The sequence below is a fragment of the Trachypithecus francoisi genome, unplaced genomic scaffold (assembly GCF_009764315.1).
Source record: "Trachypithecus francoisi isolate TF-2019V2 unplaced genomic scaffold, Tfra_2.0 Lachesis_group20, whole genome shotgun sequence".
Taxonomy (NCBI): domain Eukaryota; kingdom Metazoa; phylum Chordata; class Mammalia; order Primates; family Cercopithecidae; genus Trachypithecus; species Trachypithecus francoisi.
In genome coordinates this window covers 61,121,834-61,144,391 of record NW_022681466.1, presented here as the reverse complement: position 1 = coordinate 61,144,391, position 22,558 = coordinate 61,121,834, and the positions used below count along the sequence as shown (strand labels likewise).

The 22,558-nt window shown below is 46.5% G+C and overlaps 1 protein-coding gene across 1 annotated transcript in view; it reads left to right on the top strand.

Annotated features, from left to right (window-relative positions):
- Positions 1–22,558, top strand: part of LOC117067683 (protein shisa-6-like) — a 147,529-nt gene that overhangs the window by 10,600 nt on the left and 114,371 nt on the right. The window contains exon 2 of the mRNA XM_033184527.1: positions 11,404–11,564. Coding sequence (XP_033040418.1) covers positions 11,404–11,564 — 161 coding nt within the window. The remainder of the gene's footprint in view (positions 1–11,403; positions 11,565–22,558) is intronic.

The window sequence follows — 22,558 nt, the reverse complement described above, 5'->3', positions numbered from 1 at the left end:
AACACTCTCATTATTCCTTGCTTTTTTGGCATTTGGTCTCGTGTACTGTTCCCATTAGCTTCGGCATTAAAGTCTCATTACTCAGGACATCTGTCCTCTGGACGTATTCGTTGTTCCCTTAGCCAAATGTCCTCTTCTGGGAAGCGTGTTTTCCACCCAAACAGCCACTTCTGTCTTCCTTCGCCCTTGCTGTTTCAGTGGGAGGAGTTGGAATTTTGAAAGGCTTGGCGGAGGGAGGGGGTGACTGTTAATTTGAAGTGACATCTGAGAGTCCCTTCCAGAGCCCGTCTATCCCCTCCTTTCTGAGGTCCTGAGAATATGCATCTCCGCTAGGAGTCAGGCAGGTTGGTAGACAAACATCATAGTAGCAAAGAAGGGAGCTGTCAGGGGAGTTTTCCTCCCTCAGTCCTAGGATCAAGTTCAGATAGAACCACTAGGGAATTCTGACCTCAGTCACTGCTGTTGGACGGCTTTGACTGAAGGTGAGACTCCTCTTAACCTATCTCTCTGCAGTGACAGGGCATGTGGCCGGCTCAAAAGCTGAGGCTGCTCCAGAATTTGGGGGAGAATCTGGATTCCAACTTCCCTGTTGGACTCGTAGTTAGCCGTTTCTGATTTTTTGCTGCATCTTGAGAAATTTGCCTGAAGTTTCCCAGGAATGGTATCCCATAGTCTTGGGAGACTATTTATGCAATGGGAAATATCAATGCGTTTCAATGCTCAGATAATCAACAGCCAGCTTCTTACCCACACTCAAGCATTCGCAAAGAAGAATATTGGGCTTTTGAGTCAAGGATCTCTTACATCTCTCCCTTGCTTTTAAGTCACATCATTAAAATGTTTCTTCATGTTACTTTCGGTGTTCTGTCCACTGCCGCGTCTTCTCCATCTGTCCTTGTTTTGACTCCTGTACACTTCTGTGGAGCTGTGTTCCTTCTCCCCTCTCCCTCCGACTCGCCCTCTTGAACTTGTCCTGCCATAACTTCATTAAGCCACATCGATTTAGACGCCACTAATGCAAAATTTATCCAAATTGGACCTGGGCAAAGTTTTTTTTTTTTTTTTTCTTTTCCTTCTCTGTCTGATAAAAATCTGCGATGAACAGATTAATAGCTCAAACAAGACTGCAGAGATTTCGCAGGGGACATATACCATGGAGAAGGTTAGATTGTTTACAGGCAGGCTCTTAGTAGACAGTTGGCATGTTAATTACAAATCATTCTTATCTATTCAATGAAGTAGCTCTTCGAAGATCAATTTTACTTTATTTGTTTTTAGTTGAGTTTGAAATCCTGCATTGGCCTGGGAAGCAGTAAAAATGCATTTCCTTTAAAGTGTTTTAGAATTTTCATGTCTGTTTCATTGATTGGGATTAGCCTGCCCTTATTTCTACTGAATTGGTGATACCTGACTGGAAGCTGCTTCAGACCCCCTTTTCAATTCCCTCTGGGGGTTCTTGCTAATTTTCCCACTTCTTGTTTATGTTCTTTTTCTATTTCCCTGAGTTTTTCGAATCCAACTCTCTCTCTCTTTCGGCTTTGAGAATTTATGTTATAAACTATGCTACATCCTTGTGCTCGCTTTTCTGCTTCTTGCCACAGTCATGACCAGCTGGGCCTGAGAGGTTATGGATCTGGAGGCAGACTTTGGAAAACTTGCCCAGACTTCGAGCCCTGCCTTGGCTCTGTCTGTGATGCTCTCTCAGTGGCCTAAGTAGTCTGCTCGTGAATCACTGTTCCCAGCACCGCTGTTTGGATTGAGGAGACATTATCACACCTACTGCAGGAAGTGGTAGGAGGCTCTTAGCCAGCAGGCATGCCCCTTATAGAAAAGAACTTTGACCTCCCTCTCTTAGTGTGGTTATGTGACTCTCGAGGGACATCTGGCAAATCCTTCTTTCACCTTTGGAGGTTGTCATCCATCTTTCCCTGCCTTAGAGCGTTTCCTGGGAGCTGAGCTACAAGACAGGATGACCCAACTCTGTCACTTTGTCTCGATGACCTTGAGTGAGTCCCTTGGCCCCTCTGCTGTGGGATGTGGGCTATGATGTTGTGGAAGTGTGTTCTTCTCTGGCCCATTCTGCCCTCAGCACACCTGAAAGATACATGCTGACACAGTCCGCATCTGTACTTACAGGTTCAACAGCTCTGAGATGTGGGAGGAGATGCATTTTCCTTGCATATGCCACTCAGATAAGAATGTCATCTGCAAATGGCCTCGTGAGGATCCTGTTTTAACATCTTCAACTCATGGGTTCTCTTGGTGGAAGAGGACTTATGAGGCATTTTAGTGACTCTCCCTCTTGCCACCACCTCCCCCCTTCCCCCTCCTCTCATGCACAGCAAGTGGCCGCCCGTGCATCTAGAACAGGGCTGCCCCTACCTCTGGAGGCAGTTGGTCTGTTATTAGGATGCAATTCTAGTTGATTCTCATGGGGAGCCAAAATTACTTCTTTGACTGGGATCCACTTCCTGGAGTAACTGAGAAGGTGTGTATCATTTCTTTTGCAGGATGGCAAAACATGTGTTTGAAGATAGCAGTCAAGGCCCACATTCAGTCTTCCTTTCTCCCGAATAAATAAGCACTCCTAGTTAAGAGTCTGTCCTCATGGGACATGGGTTCAACTTCACACTGGGGCAGAGGCTGTCCACCCAGAAATGGGGTTATAATTCTATGGTGAAACCCCAAATGAGATTTCTAAGAGCAGCATGTGGATCTCGGTAATTCAGATGCAACTTAAAGATCTGGTTTCTTCTGGGAAGTTCCTTGGTCTGCAGCCTTACACAGCAGCTTTGCTTTGTGGCAGGGATCCATCTCCCACACCACTATGTCAACAGGACAAGAGTGTTTGCCTGTTTTGTTTACACCTGGATTCTAGTGCCTAGAGTAGTGCCTGGCACAGAGTAGGTGCTTAAGAAATATAACTGAATGACTGGCTGAATACGTGAGTTAAAGTCAGTAGGAGTTAAAATGGTCTTTTTTGTGTACCCTGCCCTTCTGGTATTTGCATTAGTGTGAAGATCCTTGAGGAGGGAAATGACAATGTTTCTAATTATTTTAAAGAAAGAAGAGAAAAATAGGGAGAGGGAGGGAGGAAAGAAGGAAAGAAAAGGAAGAAAGGAAAAGAGAGGGAAGAAGAAAGAATGAATAACTGAATCTTTTACAGAAAGGGTTGCCCTGGCCAGTTTGATCTGTTTGCTCTTCTGTGCCCCATTAGACTCCTCCTTTCTTTTGCTCACACTGTGAATACCTTCGTTTGCAATGGAGCTTCATCTGGATACTTCTTTGCAGGCTAGTGGAAGCAAATCCATGGGGACCTGGCGGGAAGGAACAGACTGTCTTTGCATTTGACTCTCGAAGTCCAAGTTCAGGGTTCAGCAGAAACTGGTGTGTGGCCATATGGATTTCCATCCTTAGGCCTGAGTGGGAAATATGGGGCGTGGGTGGTCCCTTCCAGGATGACCCATGGTCACAGCTGTGCCGTGTGGCTGCCCTGCCACACCAAGAGTGTTGCCAGTTTGGCATAACTGCACCAGTCCTCTGAGACTCCCCTCTTCTGCTTATGCTTTTATTGTGGTCCTATAGGCTGATCCGATGTAGATATTAGGAGGTTGTAGACATTTGGATTTATTAATTAGTCAAATATTTATGTAGTGCCAGGCTCCTTATAAGCTTCATAAGTGCTTTACAACTGTTACATCATTTAATCTTTATGATAACCCTAAGAGGCAGACATTATTTTTTGCCTCATTATTTTGGCCTTATTTTTTCAACCAGGGCACAGAGCCGCAGGACACTTAAGTAGCTTGCTGACAACCACCAAGTGGCCAGCATTCCAACTTAGGCTTTCTGGCTCGAGAATCCCCGTGTGTGGCCATTAGGCTGTGCTGCCTGCATGTTGCCTCACCTCTCGGTTTAGGTCTGAGCCCATGGCACATAAAGAAAACAACACTGGTCGGGCACGGTGGCTCACATCTGTAGTCTCAGCACTGTGGGAGGCCGAGGTGGGTGGATTGCCTGAAGTCAGGAGTTCGAGACCAGCCTGGCCAACATGGTGAAACCCCATCTCTACTAAAAATACACAATGTAGCTGGGCATGGTGTCGGGGGCCTTTAATCCCAGCTACTCGGGAAGCTGAGGCAGGAGACTCACTTGAACCAAGAAGGTGGAGGTTGCAGTGAGCTGAGATCATGCTGCTGCACTCCAATCTGGGTAACAGAGGGAGACCCTATCTCAAAAAACAAAACAAAACAACGCCAACAATCACCAGAATTGTAATGGCAGCGGCAGCAGCCCATTTGCACCTTGTGCACAGATACAGTTATGAACTCATCTGTCCCCTGGTTGACCATGTGGCCCTGCTACCAAGTCTTGGTAGCATTTTTTGTTTTCTCAGCTTCCAGTAATAATAGGTGCACCTGACACATCCACGTTTTCAATGAATTCTCAAACAATCCAAGTATTTCTGAAAAGTCTGGGTTTGGTGTTGACGCTACCGCGTTTCTCAGGCCTGGGGAAATTTTCATATGATTCATGTAAGGAATGGAGTATGTGATCATGATGCTGTTAGGATTGAATGGGGCCCCCAGCGGATGCACATCTACTCTCTGCCTGGCTCCCGGCTGGTCTAGCGACAGAGCCAGGACAGGCACCCACTGGGATGGAGCAACTCGCTCGGCTTGCCTGAAAAAGCAGGCAGGCCATGCCTTCCCTCACTGAGTCCTATGATGTTTATTGGCCATGATGAATTTCAATTGTGCTGGGGACAACTCAGACCTGCAGAACCGCTCAATGCAGATGCACAGACATTGTTAACACAACAAATGAGATCTCCACAGCCATTCTGAGCCTCTCTGTATGAGGAGAGCAGTCTTGTGCACACACAAAGCCAGCAGCTGTGTTTTTCAAGTGGACTCTGAGAGAACCGGGAATAGGGAAAACTAAATTAAGCCGTTCTCCTTGGTCCATGTTTATTAAAAATACGTTCATTTCAATTGTCCTGGGTACATATTTTAGACAATGGAAACATTGTGACTGTCCGGTAGGTAAGTGTGAGATGCGGTTAAAGAGGACACCAGCAGTTCCTGAGAGGTCATTATCAAGTAAAAGCTCAGGGGTGGATGTGGTGGCTCACGCCTGTAATTCCAGCACTTTGAGGGGCTGAGGGAGTCAGATTGCCTGAGCTTAGGAGTCTGAGACCAGCTTGGGCAACATGGTGAAACCCTGTCTCTACAGAAATTTGAAAATTAGCCGGATGTGATGGTGCTTGCCTGTAGTATCAGCTACTGGGGAGGGTGAGGTGGAAGGATCGCTTGAGCCCAGGAAGTTGAGGCTACAGGGAGCCATGATCTCACCACTGCACTCCAGCCTGGGTGAGTGCGTGAGACCCTCTTTCAAAAAAAAAAAAAAAGAAAAGGAAAGAAAGAAAAAGGAAGGAAGGCAGGAAGGGAAGAAAGAGGAAAAGCTCAGTATCTGGGACTCAAAGAACCAGTATCCTTTATTTAACTGGAATAAAGTATCTACATTCTACTTTCAAGAGAAATACAAAAGAATTAACTGTCAGAGACCTACCTAAAGAAAACAAAAACAGAAGCAATTTCCATGATCTGTCTTGTGGTTTTTATATGAACAGTTTCATTTTCTAGACTGTCTACATGTTAACTTAGGTTTTCATCTGTGAAGAGAACTAAAGATTAGACTGATGGCCCTCTCGTGAAGAACCTTGAATTCTTAAAAAAAAAATTAATTATATTCAGTATACTTAATTAGGCAGGAATGCTTTTAGAAAGTTCTTCAAAAACAAGAGCGTTCTCATTAGTCCTTAGCAATAAGAACATTAACCAGAATAGCTTGTTCACGGAATAGTTCATCTATTTGGCCTTTTATCATACTTATCCAACAGCACCGATTTCTTCCTACCCCCGCCGGAAAGAGAAAGGGCATGATTAGGGCTCTAAACTATCCAGTTTGCCTTGCATTTGGCGCAGAATAACTTACTGAATAATAGCCGAGCCTGTTTTCTCCTTTCCACAGCATTTAGACAGCTCAGAAATCCAGAGACGTGGCAGAGGCCGAAGGTTTATTTCCATTGCACCACTTCATTGAGCAACAGTATTCACGGGGTCCTCATGGAGGGCATATTGATTGAGATTTAAAATAATTACCAGGTGAACTAAGGGGCTCTAGGTCCCCCCCACTTAATTTGGGAGGACCTAAGTTTGACCATCTGTTCAGCGAATGAAGATTGGGACAAAAGAAAAAAAAACCCAAGTTTTCGTTTTGATGCTCTTTCACCATACTTGTTTTAAAATGTGAAAACTCCACAAAGTCCAGGGACAACTGAGTACTTCCTACCAGATTTACTGGGAAGAGCTTGGAGGAACAGGGCCCCCACTTCCCACTGGCCTTATGCAGAGCAGGCGTCTGGTGAAGTATGTTGGTGTTCCAGTCAGGGTTTCATTTGGCAAAAAAGATGGCTGCTAAAATAGTGTAAAAGGTTGTAGAGCTGTTGGTGTGAATGGCACACTAAGGTGAATAGCACTGAGCAGTTGAGCCACAGCTGAGTTCTCAGGTCTGGGTAGATCTTTGCCCCAACGATTAAACACTCTCTAAAATCTTGTGTTCAGGGACCATTACAGGGACGTAGTAGGTGAAGAAAACAAATGTGATTAAGTGGGTGGATGGATGGATGGATGGATGGGGTGTTGGATGGAGGGATGATCTTCAATGATGGGTGAAGTGTTTTATGGATTGATGGATAGAGTGTTGGACAGATGGATGAGGGGATGCATTGGGGGGATGGATATAATTTTGGGTAGATGGAGGTGGATGGATGGATGTGATATGGGATGGAAAGTGAGAGGGAAGGATGAATGGAGGGAGGGAGAGATGGATGAAGAGATGGGTGGCTAGATGAATGAATAATCTGATGGTCTATAGTCAGCCCCTGTAGTTTAACCTACCTGTGTTTGGAATCTGAATTCAGCACTTACTAGCTGTGTGACCTTGGGTAACATATATAACCTCTAAAAGTTTTAGTTTTCTGATCAACAAAATAGGGCTACCGATTGCACATCCCTTGTAAGAGCATTCTGAGAAATATATGATCCAATGCATGTAAGAGCCAGTGTCTGGGACATTGTAATCACTGAATGAATGCTAGTCTCTAATATCTCAAGCAGACAAGACTATGAGGCAAAGTTATGAACAAGGTTTTGTTTATTTTTCTGTTGTTAAGGGAAATCACGTGCCACTTTAAGAACTAGTTCATATCCTGAATGCAGGTGGCAACACGTTAAAATGTTGACTGGGCCTGGTCCCTGCAGGTGTTGAGATAACTAAGCACTGAGGGAAATTCAGACACACTTTCATTTCCTCGGGACCGCTGACAACAGTAACCAAGGTTTTAAGCAAATACATAATTGGTATTGAACTGAATCACTCATTTACTAATTGTTTCTCCATGCCCAAATATTAACTGGCATTTGCTAAATTAGCCGACCCAGCTGGAGGGACCAGGAGGACTCATTAAAGCTGATGATTTGTAGGAAGTGAAATGTATGTAAGAGACAGTCCCAGTGAACAGAAGGATGCCCGGGCTCAAGTCAGAAGCCTTGGAGTTAAATCCCTGTTCCAATATGTTTTAGTGCTGGAATTAGCCTGAACCTCAGTTCCTTGTTAAAAATGATGGTAATAATAGCTGCAAAGGTCACAGGGATAGGATTATGAGACAAGGCAGGTGAATGCATTGAGCAATTATTAAGTGCTATCCAAATGTAAGATGATACTTTTGCTATTCAGGTGATTAATATACAATACCAAGTACTGAAGGAAGCTTAAGTTTCCTGGCCTCATCACAGTGACTGTTTTCCCTGATCAGATTTGCTGCCTGATTAATTTACTCTCCGCTGCTTGCCACACACCCGAGAAAGCCAAGAAATACACAGACAGAAGGGAGCATCAAACCTAGGCAATAATCCAGATAATTCAGGCAAAAGAATTCTTTTGTTCCATGTATCAGATACTGCAGCCAAAGGGGTTTGCTGTGGGTGGGGGAGGGTTGGAAAGAGCAGGACCACTAGGGTGACTCTTCACTTCAGATTCCTAAATCAGACACATCTGTCGTCCACATGGGGGGGTGACAGGGCCCTGCTGACAGCCTGTCCTGTCCTGAGTCCCTCACTTGGCCGTCTGTGTGTCTCTCTCTGACTCTTTCCCTCCGAATATCTCTCTCTAACCCCCTTTCCCTGACTCTTCTGAATTGCATTTTATCTCTGGATTTCACTTTGGTTCTCTGTGGCTTACTCTCCCTCTTGCTCTTCCTGCCGGCTTGCCTGTCCCTCGGACTCTGCCTCCTATCCTCTCTCTGTCTCCTGATGCCTGTCACTTTCACTAACTCTCTTCTCTGAACCTCGCCTGCTCTCTCTTGCTTGGGGTTTCAGACCCCCTCTCACTCTCCTTCTGTCTCTTTGGCTCCATCTCCCATTTCTCTCCTCTCTCCACCTGTTTTCTCTCCTCTCTTTCTCTCTGGACCTCTGTCCCCTGTCCCTCCCTTTCTCTCCCTTTCTCTCCCTCTCTCTTTGCTACTGTCTGACTCTCCCTACTGTCTTCTCTCAGATGCTGGAAGCTGCTACCCATTCTTTTACAAAATCTGCTGTGCTGTTCCTCAGTGACCAATTTTCTTTCCTACGGTTAGAAAGTAGCTCAGGCCGGCCGGGCGCGGTGGCTCAAGCCTGTAATCCCAGCACTTTGGGAGGCCGAGACGGGTGGATCATGAGGTCAGGAGATCGAGACCATCCTGGCGAACACAGTGCAACCCCGCCTCTACTAAAAAAATACAAAAATCTAGCTGGGCGAGGTGGCGGCGCCTGTAGTCCCAGCTACTCGGGAGGCTGAGGCAGGAGAATGGCGTGAACCTGGGAGGCGGAGCTTGCAGTAAGCTGAGATCCGGCCACTGCACTCCAGCCTGGGCGACAGAGCGAGACTCTGTCTCAAAAAAAAAAAAAAAAAAAAAAAAAAAAGAAAGTAGCTCAGGCCTTAACCCATTTCCTCCGGCGTATTCAAATTAATTAGGTGAGACCAGGATCACGCATTTCAGAATTAGAATAATATTTATTGAGCACCCTAGAGAGAAGGGGATGGAAGATGGAGAGGAACCGGAGCAAGGAGGGAGGTCACCAATGGAGGGAGGGAGAGTAGGCAGAGGGACTCACTCTTAAGGCCATGTGGTCTGGGAATGAGTGCTGCCTTCCTAGTTGCCAGAGGGTACTGGAAAGGAAGGATCCTGGAGAATGGTCACACATGGGTGTGGGAATAGGAGCATTTCCTTAGCTGCCATGCACTTTACAACATGTGGCAGGGTTCCCATCCTTAGGTAGCCTGTCAGGCAGCCCTTGTTTGAGAAACACCTTTTGCTGTACATCCCTCTCTCTTGGCTGTGCTGACCAGCTCAGTGCAGCCCACTGGGCATCAGGAGCCCTCTCCCAGGAGAAGATACATCTCATAGCACAAGCTGCTTTCTTATTTTCTCACATGACCTAGAGACAGCCCCTGGTAACCACAGTTCTGCTTTCTGTCTTTACGGATTTACCTAACTGGGTATTTTATAGAAACATGATCTTTTACAGTGTGCTTCTTTCACTTAGCATGATGTTTTCAAGGTCCATCTGTGTGATAGCATGTATCAGTATGCCTTTTTCAAATGACTGAATAATATTCCATTGTGTGAATATACCACATTTTGTTTTTCTGTTCAGCAGTTGTTGGACTTTTGGGTTGCATCTACCCTTTGGCTATTATTAATACTGCTGCTTTGAACTTTTGTACACAAGTTTAATACAACATATGTTTTTCATTGTTCTTGGGAATACCTAGGAGTAGATTTGCTGGGCCATATGTTAATTCTGCGTTTAAGGAACATCACAGTTTTGAGGAAGTGCTAAACTGTTTACCAAAGGGATTGCAGGGTTTTCCATTCCCACTAACAGTGTATGAAGGATTAAATTTCTCTACCTCCTTGCCAACACTTGGTATGATGTGGCTTTTCGGTTATAGCTATCCTAGTGTGTATGAAAGGGTATCTCAGTGTGATTTATAGTTTTGGGACTAATATCTAGGTATGTAATCCATTTTGAGTTAGTTTTTTATATGGTGTGAGGTAAGGATCCAGCTTCCTTCTTTTTCATGTGGCGATCTAGTTGTCCCAGGACCATTTTGTGAAGAAACTATTCTTCCCCCCACAGTTTACTCAGATGCATTTCTAAACTGCTGCAGTTGTCACTTTTCATGGGGCCAGAGGGTTGGAGCTGGACTCCTGGTAAGAGGGAAGCCTTGGGTTGGGCAGGGCCCCACCCCTCAGAGACACCCCTTAGGAAAATGGAAGAGTCTTTGCCTGGCATGTGCAAAATGGAGTGCATTGAGGACTGGAGACCTGGCTCTGAAGTGACAGTATCCAGGTATAGTCTCTTGTGGCTGTCCATACTCATCTATTCCCCACTGCCAGTGGGTATCTCACATGTCATACCCACAGAGGGCGTCCTGTTTGAAAGCAAGTAGGGGAGCAATTCCCCCTAAATTATGAGCCCCTAGATGGCAGGAATTGGGTCCCATTGATCTCTCTTTCTTCAGTGACTGATGCATGCTGAGTCCTCAGTCACTGCATGTCTGGTTGTTGAAGCTGGGCGCTGAGTTAACAAAAGCTGCTTTCTCTTGAGTAGCTGGAACTCTTATAGGGGAATGGGTCTCTCCTGCTATGGCAGAGTCTCTGCCTGTCTCCCTTCCTGTGTATTTTTTCCTTGTGTTTGTGATTGCTCCCACCTCTAAACTCCAGTTGTCTTGACTGTCTGCACCATTCACATGTTTTGATTTTTATCTTTTCATCTCTATGTCCTGCCCTTGCAGCTCAGTCATACCCTTCCTTGATAACAGGAGCTGTGTGTTGTACTTATTTGGGTCTCCAGTATCTAGTACATGATACTCAGTGTGTGGTTTTGGATGATGAAGTGGTCCCCTGATATTAGTGACCTGCTGCTGAATTTGAGGCTGATGGTTTCAGCCCTTCACCATAGTGGCATTCCACTGGCCAACTGCTATAGATACCTGCCTGGCATAGGTGGATATCTGGGGAGCCAGTATTTTGAGAGGGCTCAGAGTTTACTAATGTGAAATGAATTAAGGAAAGAAACCATAGCCCCAGCCTTTCAGTCTGTACCTCCAAGCATGGTAACCTTTACCCTGTGTCCCCCTCCTGAGACCAACACCAGATGTAGCTGACTATTGAGAGCTGAATGCTATCTCTCTCCTGCATCTCTGTAAATCAAAGGGCATATGAAAGTAAGCCAACTCCCCTCATGGGTGTGCATACCTGCTCAGTGAATCTCATTATGTGATCTCCTCCTTGTTTAGGGCTCTGGCTGACATCTTAAGACAACAGGGACCAATCCCCATAGCACACTGTGAAAGAGAAACTATCTCGGCTATCGATACCTCTCCCAAAGAGAACACGCCGGTCAGATCGTCCTCCAAAAACCACTACACTCCTGTGCGTACGGCCAAGCAGACTCCAGGTAAGTAACAGCTGGGCACCTTGATTCTTTGCTGAGGCTGGTGAGAGGTTTCAAGATGTTTCTGCTCTGGTGGGGCAGGTTATGGACATATGATGGTGAGATGAGCGACCCTCTGATGGACAGGCAGCCTTGCAAAAGATTTTTGGGACTCTCTCCCTGGGGTGAGTTTGGAATGGGCAAGGCTGTTGCTGGTCAGTATCTGGGCTAGATGAGAACTGACAATTTCAGGCACGTGTGACCTAGTGAGTGGCTGGTATAAAGGAGCTTGCAGCATCCATAGCAGGGTATGGCCATCCATTCACCCATGTGGTGGGAAACTTTAGGCTGAGTAGGATGTTAGATATGTGACAATAAATTACTGTACCCCACTGTAGAACCTGCTCAACTACTGGGATCTCAAAGAGCTCCTTCCTGAGGATGAGAATTAACATCTGTATTTTTGCGTGTCCTTTTCCTGTGCTCTGTAGATTCCCTGGATGTATGATGAGTTGCCATAAAATAATAATATGCCTTCTACTTTTTGTACTTATCATTGCTATAACTGTGAAGAAAATGGAAGGGCTTATTTTCCTTGTCATACGGGTTAATATATGAAGCTCAAGGAAATTTAGTAACTTGAACAAGGTCACTGAGATGTTAGTAATAATTAAAAAATCAGTAATAACAGTAATATAACCTAAATATTTATTGGAATCTTGTTCTGTGCCAGGAGTCGTGCTGAGCCTTTTACATATATTTTCTTATTTATTCTCCACAGCAATCTTAGAAATACTTATATTATCCCCATTTTGTGTGAGGAATGGAAAGGCTAAGTAACTTTCCCAAGGTTACATGATTAGTAAGAGAGAAAAACAAGATTCAAGCCAAGGCAAATAGTTAACAATAGTAAGAACTAGGAAACCGTAATATCCTTACCCAGTTAAGGGTATGAATCCAAAGTATCTGAGTGGACAGTCTCCTTACAAGTACAGCTTGGGAAGTGAGTGTTTCCAGATAGCCTCTTACTGGTGCTAATCCTAGTCCCAGAGAAAGCTTTTACTTTGATACTTGGATCTGAAATCTTCACATCTATTACTCTGTAGTTTTCAGAGGATGGGCAATGTGATCTGAACTAAGCCTGCAATAAGGATATATAACCACTAGGTGGCAGTGGGTGTGACCAAATCCAAACTATAGCAAAGGTGCTGATGAGCTCAAATTTATTTTCCATTCATTCTTTATTTTTCTTAAATTTATTAAGTCAGAAACCTAATACTTGCTTTTAAAATAGCGTTCTTAAATCTTCTGAGAGCCTAATAAAAGGGGATGACACTCCCTCCTGAGAAATACAAATATATATACATATTTATATTCGTCCAACAGTTTGTATATGATTTAAGGGAATTAATAGATTCATCCAAAGTTAAAAATCCCGGCTGTAAAGGTAAAGATGGGGACTCCACATTTACAAAATGTCTAAGATGCATTTTCAGCTTTAACACCATAGATCCTTAAAACATAAGCAATAGAAGGAATCTTGGCAAAAACATCTGGACCAGTGGTCATCTAGAATCACCTGAGGAGGTCTTAAAAATGCCGATGCCTGGGCTCCACAGAATCACCAGAATTTCTAGGGATGGTGTTGGCATCACATTAGTATTTAAAACAATCTCCCCAAGGTGATTCTAACATGTGTCTAGTGGTGAGAATCACTGGTTCTGAAGGATTCCTTCATTTTATGAGTGAAGACACTGAAAACCTAAGCCAGTGGTTCTCAAACTTGGCTGCACATTGGAATCAAGTGGGGATCTTTAAAAATTAAGGATGCCTCGGCCCCACCCCCAGAGACTGATTGAATTGATGTGGAAGTGTGGTGTGAGAATGGAGGTGGGTGGGGGCTGGTGGCTAACACTTCCCAGGTGATTCTAATGTGGAACTAAGTTTGAGAGTCACTGGGCTATGGGAGTTGCATAGAGACACCGTTGTAGCTAATCCTTTTTGTCACTGATCACTGTTGAATCCAACTCTGGTATTATCACCACCTTTGAGTAGTGTATTTTGATTTTTCCAAGGATTCATCCTTTGAAGTCAGTGTCCACCAGAACCTTGTTGTGACTCTGAAACTTCAGGTCACTCTGGCATCAACAGCACCCCTGGTTGTTTATCTTCCCCTCTCTCTGTTTGGGTTTTCTTTGTCTCATTCTCAAGTGAGCTAGTTCCCCACTGCTGAATCCAGACTGATTAGGTGGACAGTCTGGATTTGCCCTTAAATACCCTTCACAGAGCAGGAAGATTTGTCATTTCTTCTGGTTTCTATATACCTCGTCTCTTCTAGTGAGCTGAGAAGGAAAGCTTCCAGTTACATGATTCACTTCTATGTTTCAAGAAATTCCCCTCCTATATTTCTCAAATTGGAACTCTTCACTTTGCGCTTGGAGATGGGAATAGTATCCTGGCCCAGAAAGCATTCTCAGTTGTGATGCTTAAATTTAAAAGCAATTTCATCACAAGCTGCAGCTTCTACAGATTAAAATGGACACAATGCTTTTCCAAACAGTTGATATCCTTTGCCACAAAATATTGCAGTTTGAGCAGAAGTTGAACAGAACTTTGCGTAAGTGTTCAAAGTGGAAATTTACCGTAATTTTGACACTCATCAAATCAACAAACCATCAGTTGTAGGAGTATGGTAGTAAGTTTTTAGGGGGCTATTAAGGAAGATATCCAGCAACACCAGTAGGTATCAGAGCATATGAGTAGCTTTGATACTCAAGATGGTTTTGGTGGGTCAGCCACATCAGCATCACCTGAGAGCTTGTGCGAAATGCAGAATCCCAGACTCTACCTCTCCTGCTGAATGAGAACCTGTAGTTTGGTGAAATCGCTTAGCAATTAGAGTTTGAGAAGCACCGGGAAAGCTTGAGCATTTAAGTCTCTTCCTCAGTTTGCCTTTTGGCCCTATCTCTTACTATGTATGTGATATTGGGCAAGATTCTTTGTCTTTCCAAGTTTCTTTGTCTGCTGTTGAAGCCAATCGTACCTGTAGGTCAGAGTTGTTTTAATTGTATAATGAGTTAAACCAAGTAAAGCACTGAAGACAGGTCCCCATACATAGCAAACACTGACTGTTAGCCATGATCAGGCTATGGAGGCACATCCACAGCTCATGGAAGATGAATCAAATGAATGAAAGAACCAAAGGCAATGCATTGGTGTCCTTAGACCAGGCAGGGTCCATGGGGTTGTGTCTGGGATGAAGGTCCCTGGACTCAAGCCTTCCTGTGGTTGGCTGCTGTCTGAGGCACATCCTCTGGGGATGAAAGTAATTTGTGGGGCTTGGTCAGGGTTTTGGACATAGAAAGCACATGCTTGATTGGTTTGGGATGTGGATTGAGAGTCCTGCAGTAATAATGAAAACAATAATAGCACAAGTACCACAGATTGAGAACTTATTATGTATTGGGTACTCTGCTAGGCACTTTATGCATAATAGCGAATGGATCCTGTAACATTTCTTAGATGTGAAAATTTCTAATCCCACATTAGCAGAAAAATCCTGTCCCCTTCTATAAGAGCCTTTTACCCCAACTCTTCCAGGAAGCCCCTTCCCAGCTTTAAAGATTGCCACATACGGAACACTTGGTTGGAATGTAGAAAACCAATGAACCCTGCTTTCATCCCTTACCCCTCAAATCTGGCTGCCTGCAGACCCTTGCTACTCAAAGTGTGGTCCATGGACCAGCAGCAGCTGCATTCCATTGGAACTTGTTAGAAATGCAGAATCTTGGGCTCTTCCCCATACCTACTGAATCTGAAGCTGCATTCAAGATCCTCAGAGGATTTGTACACATGATAAAGTTGAAGAAGACCTCTTTTAGCTCAGTGATTCTCAGCCCTGGTCACACATTGGAGTTGTGTGGGGAGTTCTGAAAATACCAATGCCTGCCCCCATCCCAAAGATTCTGATTTACTTGGTCTATAGTAGGACCTGGCATGGATATTAAAAAAGAAACAAACAAAAACAAACTTCCCATGTGGTTCTCCTGTCCAGACAACTTTGCGAACTGAGCTCTTCAAGTTTTGAGGGAACTGGAGGAAAGCCGTCAAATAAGGAAGAGATTCTTTGAAGATTATTGAATGTAGGTTCACATCAAGATCTGCAAGATGGAGACTGGCTAGGCAGAGTGAGTGTGGCTGTTGTAACCAGTCCTCTCCTCAACAGGTGGGGCCGAAGGGAGTGGAAGACTCAGGCTCATCTGAGAGAGGGAGGGGGTCAGTATGGAGCTTTGAATGGAGACCCCTGGGCAAAAGCAGGCACAAGTAGAAATAAAAAGATTGTTTAAGGGACCAAGTGGAGTCATGAAGAGATGCACCATACCGAGCATTGCAGTTCCCTGAGTTCAGCACCTTAGAGGCTTGCTGTGGGCTCACTTTTCATAGATGGGAAGTAGGAGAGACTTAGCATGTTTGCCTTACTTCACCCTTCCTAAAGAGCCTGTCCTGGGACATCTGGGGAGAGTGGGATACCCATTCCTGGCAGTAGTAATGAGATCATGTGCTGAGGTTACAGAATGTTGATATCCAGATTCACTTTATCAAGAGTGACATCATTTGGAGACAATAAATATTCATGCCCATCTACATACCACTGCGAGTGGTATAAAAGAACAGCCAGTCATCCTGCCTGTTGTCAAAGCCATATCCATTAATGGCAGACAAAGGGAGCCAAGGGTCATGACTCTCTAAGCTTCATGGAGACCCAGAATGAAGGCTGAACAGGTGGCAGAAGAGCACTCTGCCACAGCCCTGCGTGCCCTGGCTCCCATCCCCCCATCCCTCTCTGACCTCAACCCCTACTACCTTCTGCGTCCCTCCCAGGCTCCAGACACACTAGTCTTCTCCAGACACACTGTTTCTTTTCATGCCGTTTGTATTCTTGCATTGAGATATGTTCTCCTCTCTGTTCCTGTAGCATCAAATTTTCTAGCACTAGGTATTTGTTTTGTGGAATCTTACTCAAACAGCACTGTTCTGGAGAGGCCTTTCCTAACTTTCTCCTCTGTTACTATCTCTGGCTTTACTTTTCTCAGAGCACGTACATCATCTAACGTCATACATTTGTCGGTTCATGTGTTTGTTATCTGTCCCCATCAGAATTTAAGCCCCAGATACACAAGGGTTTTCTCTTCCTATCATCGTGGTATCCTGGGACCAAGAACATCACTTGGAAGATCCTAGTTGCTCAAGAGCTGTTTGTTCAGGGAATGAATGAAGGATGACATAGTCCTTGACTTGGATGGGCATAGGATCCAAGCACAGGCACTGGTTATGCAGCTGCATACTGAAGAGCTCCCTTCAAGACTGCACCCCATGTAGTAGCCCTCTCTGTAAAGTAAGTATGGTGTCCATCCCTTAGTGCATAGGCTGATCACCAGCCAGCTGGTTGAGCCGGAAGTTCCTGGAATCCAGTGCCCAGGTTTTTGGTTTTTTTGTTTTTTGTTTTTTTGATGGAGTCTTGCTCTGTCACCCAGGTTGGAGTGCAGTGGTGCAATCTCAGCCCACTGCAACCTCTGCCTCCCAGGTTCAAGTGATTCTCCTGCCTCAGCCTCCCAAGTAGCTGGGACTACAGGCGTCCGCCACCACACCCGGCTAATTTTTGCATTTTTAGTAGAGACAGGTTTTCACTATGTTGACCAGGATGGTCTCGATCTCTTGACCTCGTGATCCACCTGCCTTGGACTCCCAAAGTGCTGGGATTATAGGTGTGAACCACCGCACCCGGCCTGACCAGGCTTCTTACCAAGCCCCATGGCCCCTCTCCTCCTGTCTGGGGCTGACCCAGAACTCCATGGGTCAGTGCAGCCAGGAACTGGGTGGCTTCCATGGCTGGGCTCTGAAGACTATCATCCAGGGTGCTTTCCCAGTTCTTTACACCCTGCTAAGAAAGCGTGGGTGCGTTGGAAGCCCAGGCAGCCCAGAGAGTCCCTGTTCCCAGGGACAGGTTTAGGGCCACCCATGCAGCCAGAAAACCTGGGTTGTGCAGCTGAGCTGGGAAACTTCTGGTGAATCTCAGCTTCTCGTAGGAAGTAGGACTTCTCTTTTCTCAGTCATCCCCAAAATAAACAGAACTGTTGTTCTAGAGGAGTCTGAGATGATAGCCTCATAAGGTTTTGGAGCTCTATGGAGATGGTGAGATTAGCTGGCTAGAATTATGATTGGCCTGTGAGGAAACAGACACACTGGGGTCACTTAAGTGTGAGGTGACATAAATATAGATATAAAGCAATCAAAGCGCATCTGACACAAGAGCAAGACAATTTTAAGTCTTCACTGTCCAGTGTATTGGTTCCTAGCTACATGCGGCTGTCAAGCACTGATTGTTAAAACTAAGTTTACCTGTTTATTTTTATTTTGTAAGTTTTTATGTTTTTAGAGATAGAGTCTTCCTCTGTCACCCAGGCTGGAGTGTGGTGGTGCAATCTTGGCTCACCGCAGCCTCCACCTCCTGGGTTTAGGAGATTCTCCTGCCTCAGTCTCCTATGTAGCTGGGATTACAGGTGCGCACCACCACACCTGGCTAATTTTTGTGTTTTTACTAGAGACGGGCTTTCACCATGTTGATCAGGCTGGTCTCGAACTCCTGAACTCGTGATCTGCCCGCCTCAGCCTCCCAAAGTGCTGGGATGACAGGCGTGAGCTGGCGTGCTTGGCAAGGAGTTTATTTAAGTGTGATGATCTGATTTCTGTTTTCTGATTGCCAAGTAGTGAACGCCACAGGTTAATGAGAGAACTTTCTATGACTTTCTCTGACTTCTCTTTCCACAGGAAGACACCCTCCTGTAGAGGGGGCAAGATGATGCAGAAAGAACTTGTACGTTTCACAATAAGACAAACCAAAGACCAAATTGCCCCTTGGTTTGGGCAGCCTGGACCTTAGACCAGGGCTCTTAAATAGGAGTTGGCAAACGTTTTCTGGAAAGGGCTGGATCGTCAATATTTTAGGCTCTGCAGGCCATAAGATCCCTGTGGCAACTATCCAGTTCTGCCGTTGAAGCACAAGAGCAGCCATAGATGATAAGTAAATGAATGGATGTGTGTTTTCTTAAAATTTGGACATGTTTCCATAAAATGTCATTTACAGTAGCAGGTAATGGGCAGGGTTTGGCCTGTGGGCTCTAGTTTGTCGGCCCCTCTCTGAAAGTCCCAGGCATCTTCCATGCGACATTTCCTTCCATGTGGAATGCGACTAGAGACACGTCCCTCTCTGGGATCCCATAGGGGAATGGATGGCAAACACAGATCTGTGAGCCCAGGAGGTGCCCTGTCAATGTCAGGTCCCATTCCCCTCTTTCCTTCCCTGAGACTCGAGCCAAGGTATTGCTTGATTCGGATTTTATAGCTGGTTGAACCAGGGCTCATGAGGGCTGATGAATGAATCATGTTGCAGTGGGGCCCAGTGTCTCCAGGGTGCAAATGGAGAGGTAGCAGGTGTAGACAACTGTTTTGCAAAGCTTAGCTGTCAGGGAGAGAAGAGGCGGGGAGGCTGTGAAATGGAGGGTAGGCTTATCCTATGTGAGGGGTGAAGGGTGGGGGGAAACATGAAAACATGCCCATGCTGGAGGAACAGAGCTGGTAGAGAAGGGTATGGAGGGGAGGGGTGCAGAAAGAGAGGGACCTGGGCAGACTTTGGTTCTCCTCAGCCCTGACCTTCTCGGTGACTGTTTTCTATCACTTAGGTGATGAGGTTGAAAGCATGATTATTAAAGTTACAAGTGACACATCCCTGGGAGGGATGGTCAGCCTATCCTCAGATGATGACAGACTCGGGATTCAACATGTCTTGCAGGGCGCAGATACCCCAAGTTCCATTTTATTTATTTACTTTTTTATTTTGAGATGGAGTTTCACTCTTGTCACCCAGGCTGGAGTTCAGTGGCGCCATCTCAGCTCACTGCAACCTCTGCCTGCTAGCTTCAAGTGGTTCTCCTGCCTCAGCCTCCCGAGTAGCTGGAATTACAGGCACCCACCACCACGCCTGGCTAATTTTTTTTTTTTTTTTTTTTTTTTGCATTTTTAGCAGAGACAGAGTTTCACCGTGCTGGCCAGGCTGGTCTCAAACTCCTGACCTCAGGTGATCTACCCGCTTCAACCTCCCAAAGTACTGGGATTACAAGCATGAGCTACCGTACCCGGCCCCGTTTTCCATTTAACAAGACCCCCTCTGCTGGTCAAAGCTCACCTTCTCTTCTGTGCCTGGGACCCCATCTGTTCCTGGTCCACAGAACCTTGCTCCCTGGACTTCCACCTTTCCCCTCCTGCACCCTTCTATAGCAGCTCTGCTCCCCAGCCTGGGGATGTGTTCAGCCTCTTTACCCTCACATAGGATGAGCCCACCCTCCGTTTCACACTCTCCCCGTCTCTTCTCTCCCCGACAGCCAAGCTTTGCAAAACACTTATCTACACCTGCTGCCTCTCCGTCAGCTCCCCTTACCTCCTCCTCAGCCCATCTCCTGCGTTCCACTACCAGGCAGCCTCCTTCCCACAGTTTTGGGGGATTCTGGGAACAGCTTCTTTTTTGGCTCTGCCATCAGAAACTCTGCCACTCCTTCCGTGTCCACTCTGCCTACTCAAGCACATTTGGGTCCTTATGGGGATGCACTCTCTGTCTTCTACAGCTCCCCAGCCATGCTCTGCTCTTTGCTTGGTCTGGAATGTTCTCTTTTCATTCACTTTCCCACAACCTAGCCTGCTCTTCCTTATCTCCCAGGCCCCCGCGTGGCTCTCACTTCCCTGGCTCCCTGCCTGGGGGCGTTTCTCCGCAGGTCCTTGGTGGCACCCTGGGCTCCTCTGTCCTTGCAGAGACACAGTGGAGGGGGCTGACTAGGACTGTTGGCCCCAGTTTGGAACCCCACTCTGCCTTCACTAGCTGGAAGTAGGGCTTAATCATTTTACTTAAGCTTCCATGCCTCAGTTTTCCTGGTCTGTAAACTGGGTATAAACTCTCCTACTTGTGTTGTTGTGAAGATTGACTTAACCTCCTCTGGGCTGTCTGGTTCCTCTAAGGTGTGTCTGGTATCAGCATACCTCACCTGACAATCTCCAATCCCTGGCTCAGAGCCTGGCATACTCAGGCTGTCCAGTAAATACTTACAAAGTGACTAGCATGATGCAAACCCCATATTTGGGTCAGAAGTCCCAATAAGTCCCACGGGGAACAGTAGGTCCTATGAGAGAGTCACGGGGGTTTAGGATGAATGAACAGAGCAAGCTGAGAGCTCTGGAAACAGCTATGTCTTCAGGCTGCATTGAAACAACCTGGAATCCAGATCCAAGGTGGTGGCATGCCAGCTGTTTTCATGGCTGCAGTGTTTGTCTACACTTCTCATTTGCTGCAGTGCATTTATCTAGGGCCGTGGGGAGGACACCAGAGGAGGCCACTGTTGCTCAGCACAAGGGCAGGCGTTCTCCTGTTGTGAGCCCCTCTGCTCCAGGTCAGGCCACCTTGCCATGCAACAAGCTGATCACTCTGTGATGATTTGAAGCAGAGGAGGGGAGCAACTTGGGCATTTCCAGCTTGAGAGGAAGGCTGACCTGGCAACTTCCAAGGTCCTACTTTTCGCATGTCATCATAGAAACAGTAGCTGGGATTTGTTGAGGGCTGAGTGTCCAGGCCCTGGGCTAGGAGCCTTCCTTGTCATAGTCCTCGTGTGGGCACTGTCCCCCTCCCAGTAGATAGGAGGCTACAGCGACATGGAGTGATGGGCAGCCTGCCCGCAGGTGCACGACTTGTCGATGTCAGGGTGTGGGGTCTGACCTAGGCAGCTCAATACTCAGGGCTCACTCTCTCACTGGCTGCACTTCTCTTGGGATTCTGTGACTCAGGGTCAGAGCCCAGGTGAAACTTATGGCCAAATCACCATTCTGTTCTCAGTGCCAGGCTTGTCCTGAGAGGAAGCGTTAATTCCTCATTTTATGCCATTCAGAAAGTGAGTGCTAAGCACTTGTGTTCTTATCCTGGGAGATAAGTGGCTTTTCCCAGCATAGGATTGCCTTAAGGACGGGTGTGCCCAGAAGCAAAGCTGTCCAGAAGGCAGAGGGGCTGCCCTTGTGATGATGGGACCAGCTATGCCCAGCATGTCCCACTCTTAGGGCTTCGTCCTGCCTGGTTGCTGCACAGGCTTGGCCAGAGAGGACACCATCCCCTGCCCCTCCCACCAAGGAGGAAGCCCGAGTCGGGACAGATAGAGCCTGCTCTCCCCACGTGGCCAGGGGAGAAAGGAGAACCCCTGAGCTGGCTCACTAATCACTCACCACCACGCCCAGGGAGCCAGAGGGTTTAGAATATGGCCAGGCTGTTCCCAAAATGAGGTGCCGGTGAGAGGGAAAGCCAGAGCATGGAGGACAGGGTTAGAATTGGCAATTACCTCCATGAGTTGGCAAAACGAAGGAAGCAACAGAGCGAGGTGCAGTGACAAGAGCAAAAGGGTACTGGGCAAGGGCAGCCCTGAGCAGCAGGACACGTGGGAGAGCAGCCATATGCCCCTGGCCCCCAGGGATGTGGAGCGTGGGAACTCTCACCAGGAGGGAGAGCCTGGCCTCCATCTGAGTGGCCTTTAGTGGTCTTTTCCTCAGAGGCTTAATGTCCATTGCCTACAGAGTAAAGGCTATTTGGGAAACCAAAAATGGAGGAGGAGACGGCATCGAGGCATCCATAGCTAGATGTGACACACCGACTGTGTGCTGAACACTTGGTTAGGGCCTACAGGAGCTGGAAGGTGGATTAGACACAGTCCTGGCCTCAGGAGCTTAAATCCAGGCACAGGAAGTTGAGACAATACAAGAAGATAATTGACCCTCCAGATGCACCTCCAGAATTATAGGCCACATGCTCAGAATGCTCAGAGGGAGGTTGTGTGGTCGGGCGAGCATCCCCGAGTGCTTGAAGGGCAGGTAAGATTGAATGGGTGAGGAGGAGGGTGGAGGGTACTCCTGGAGGATGGAAAACTGGGGTCCAC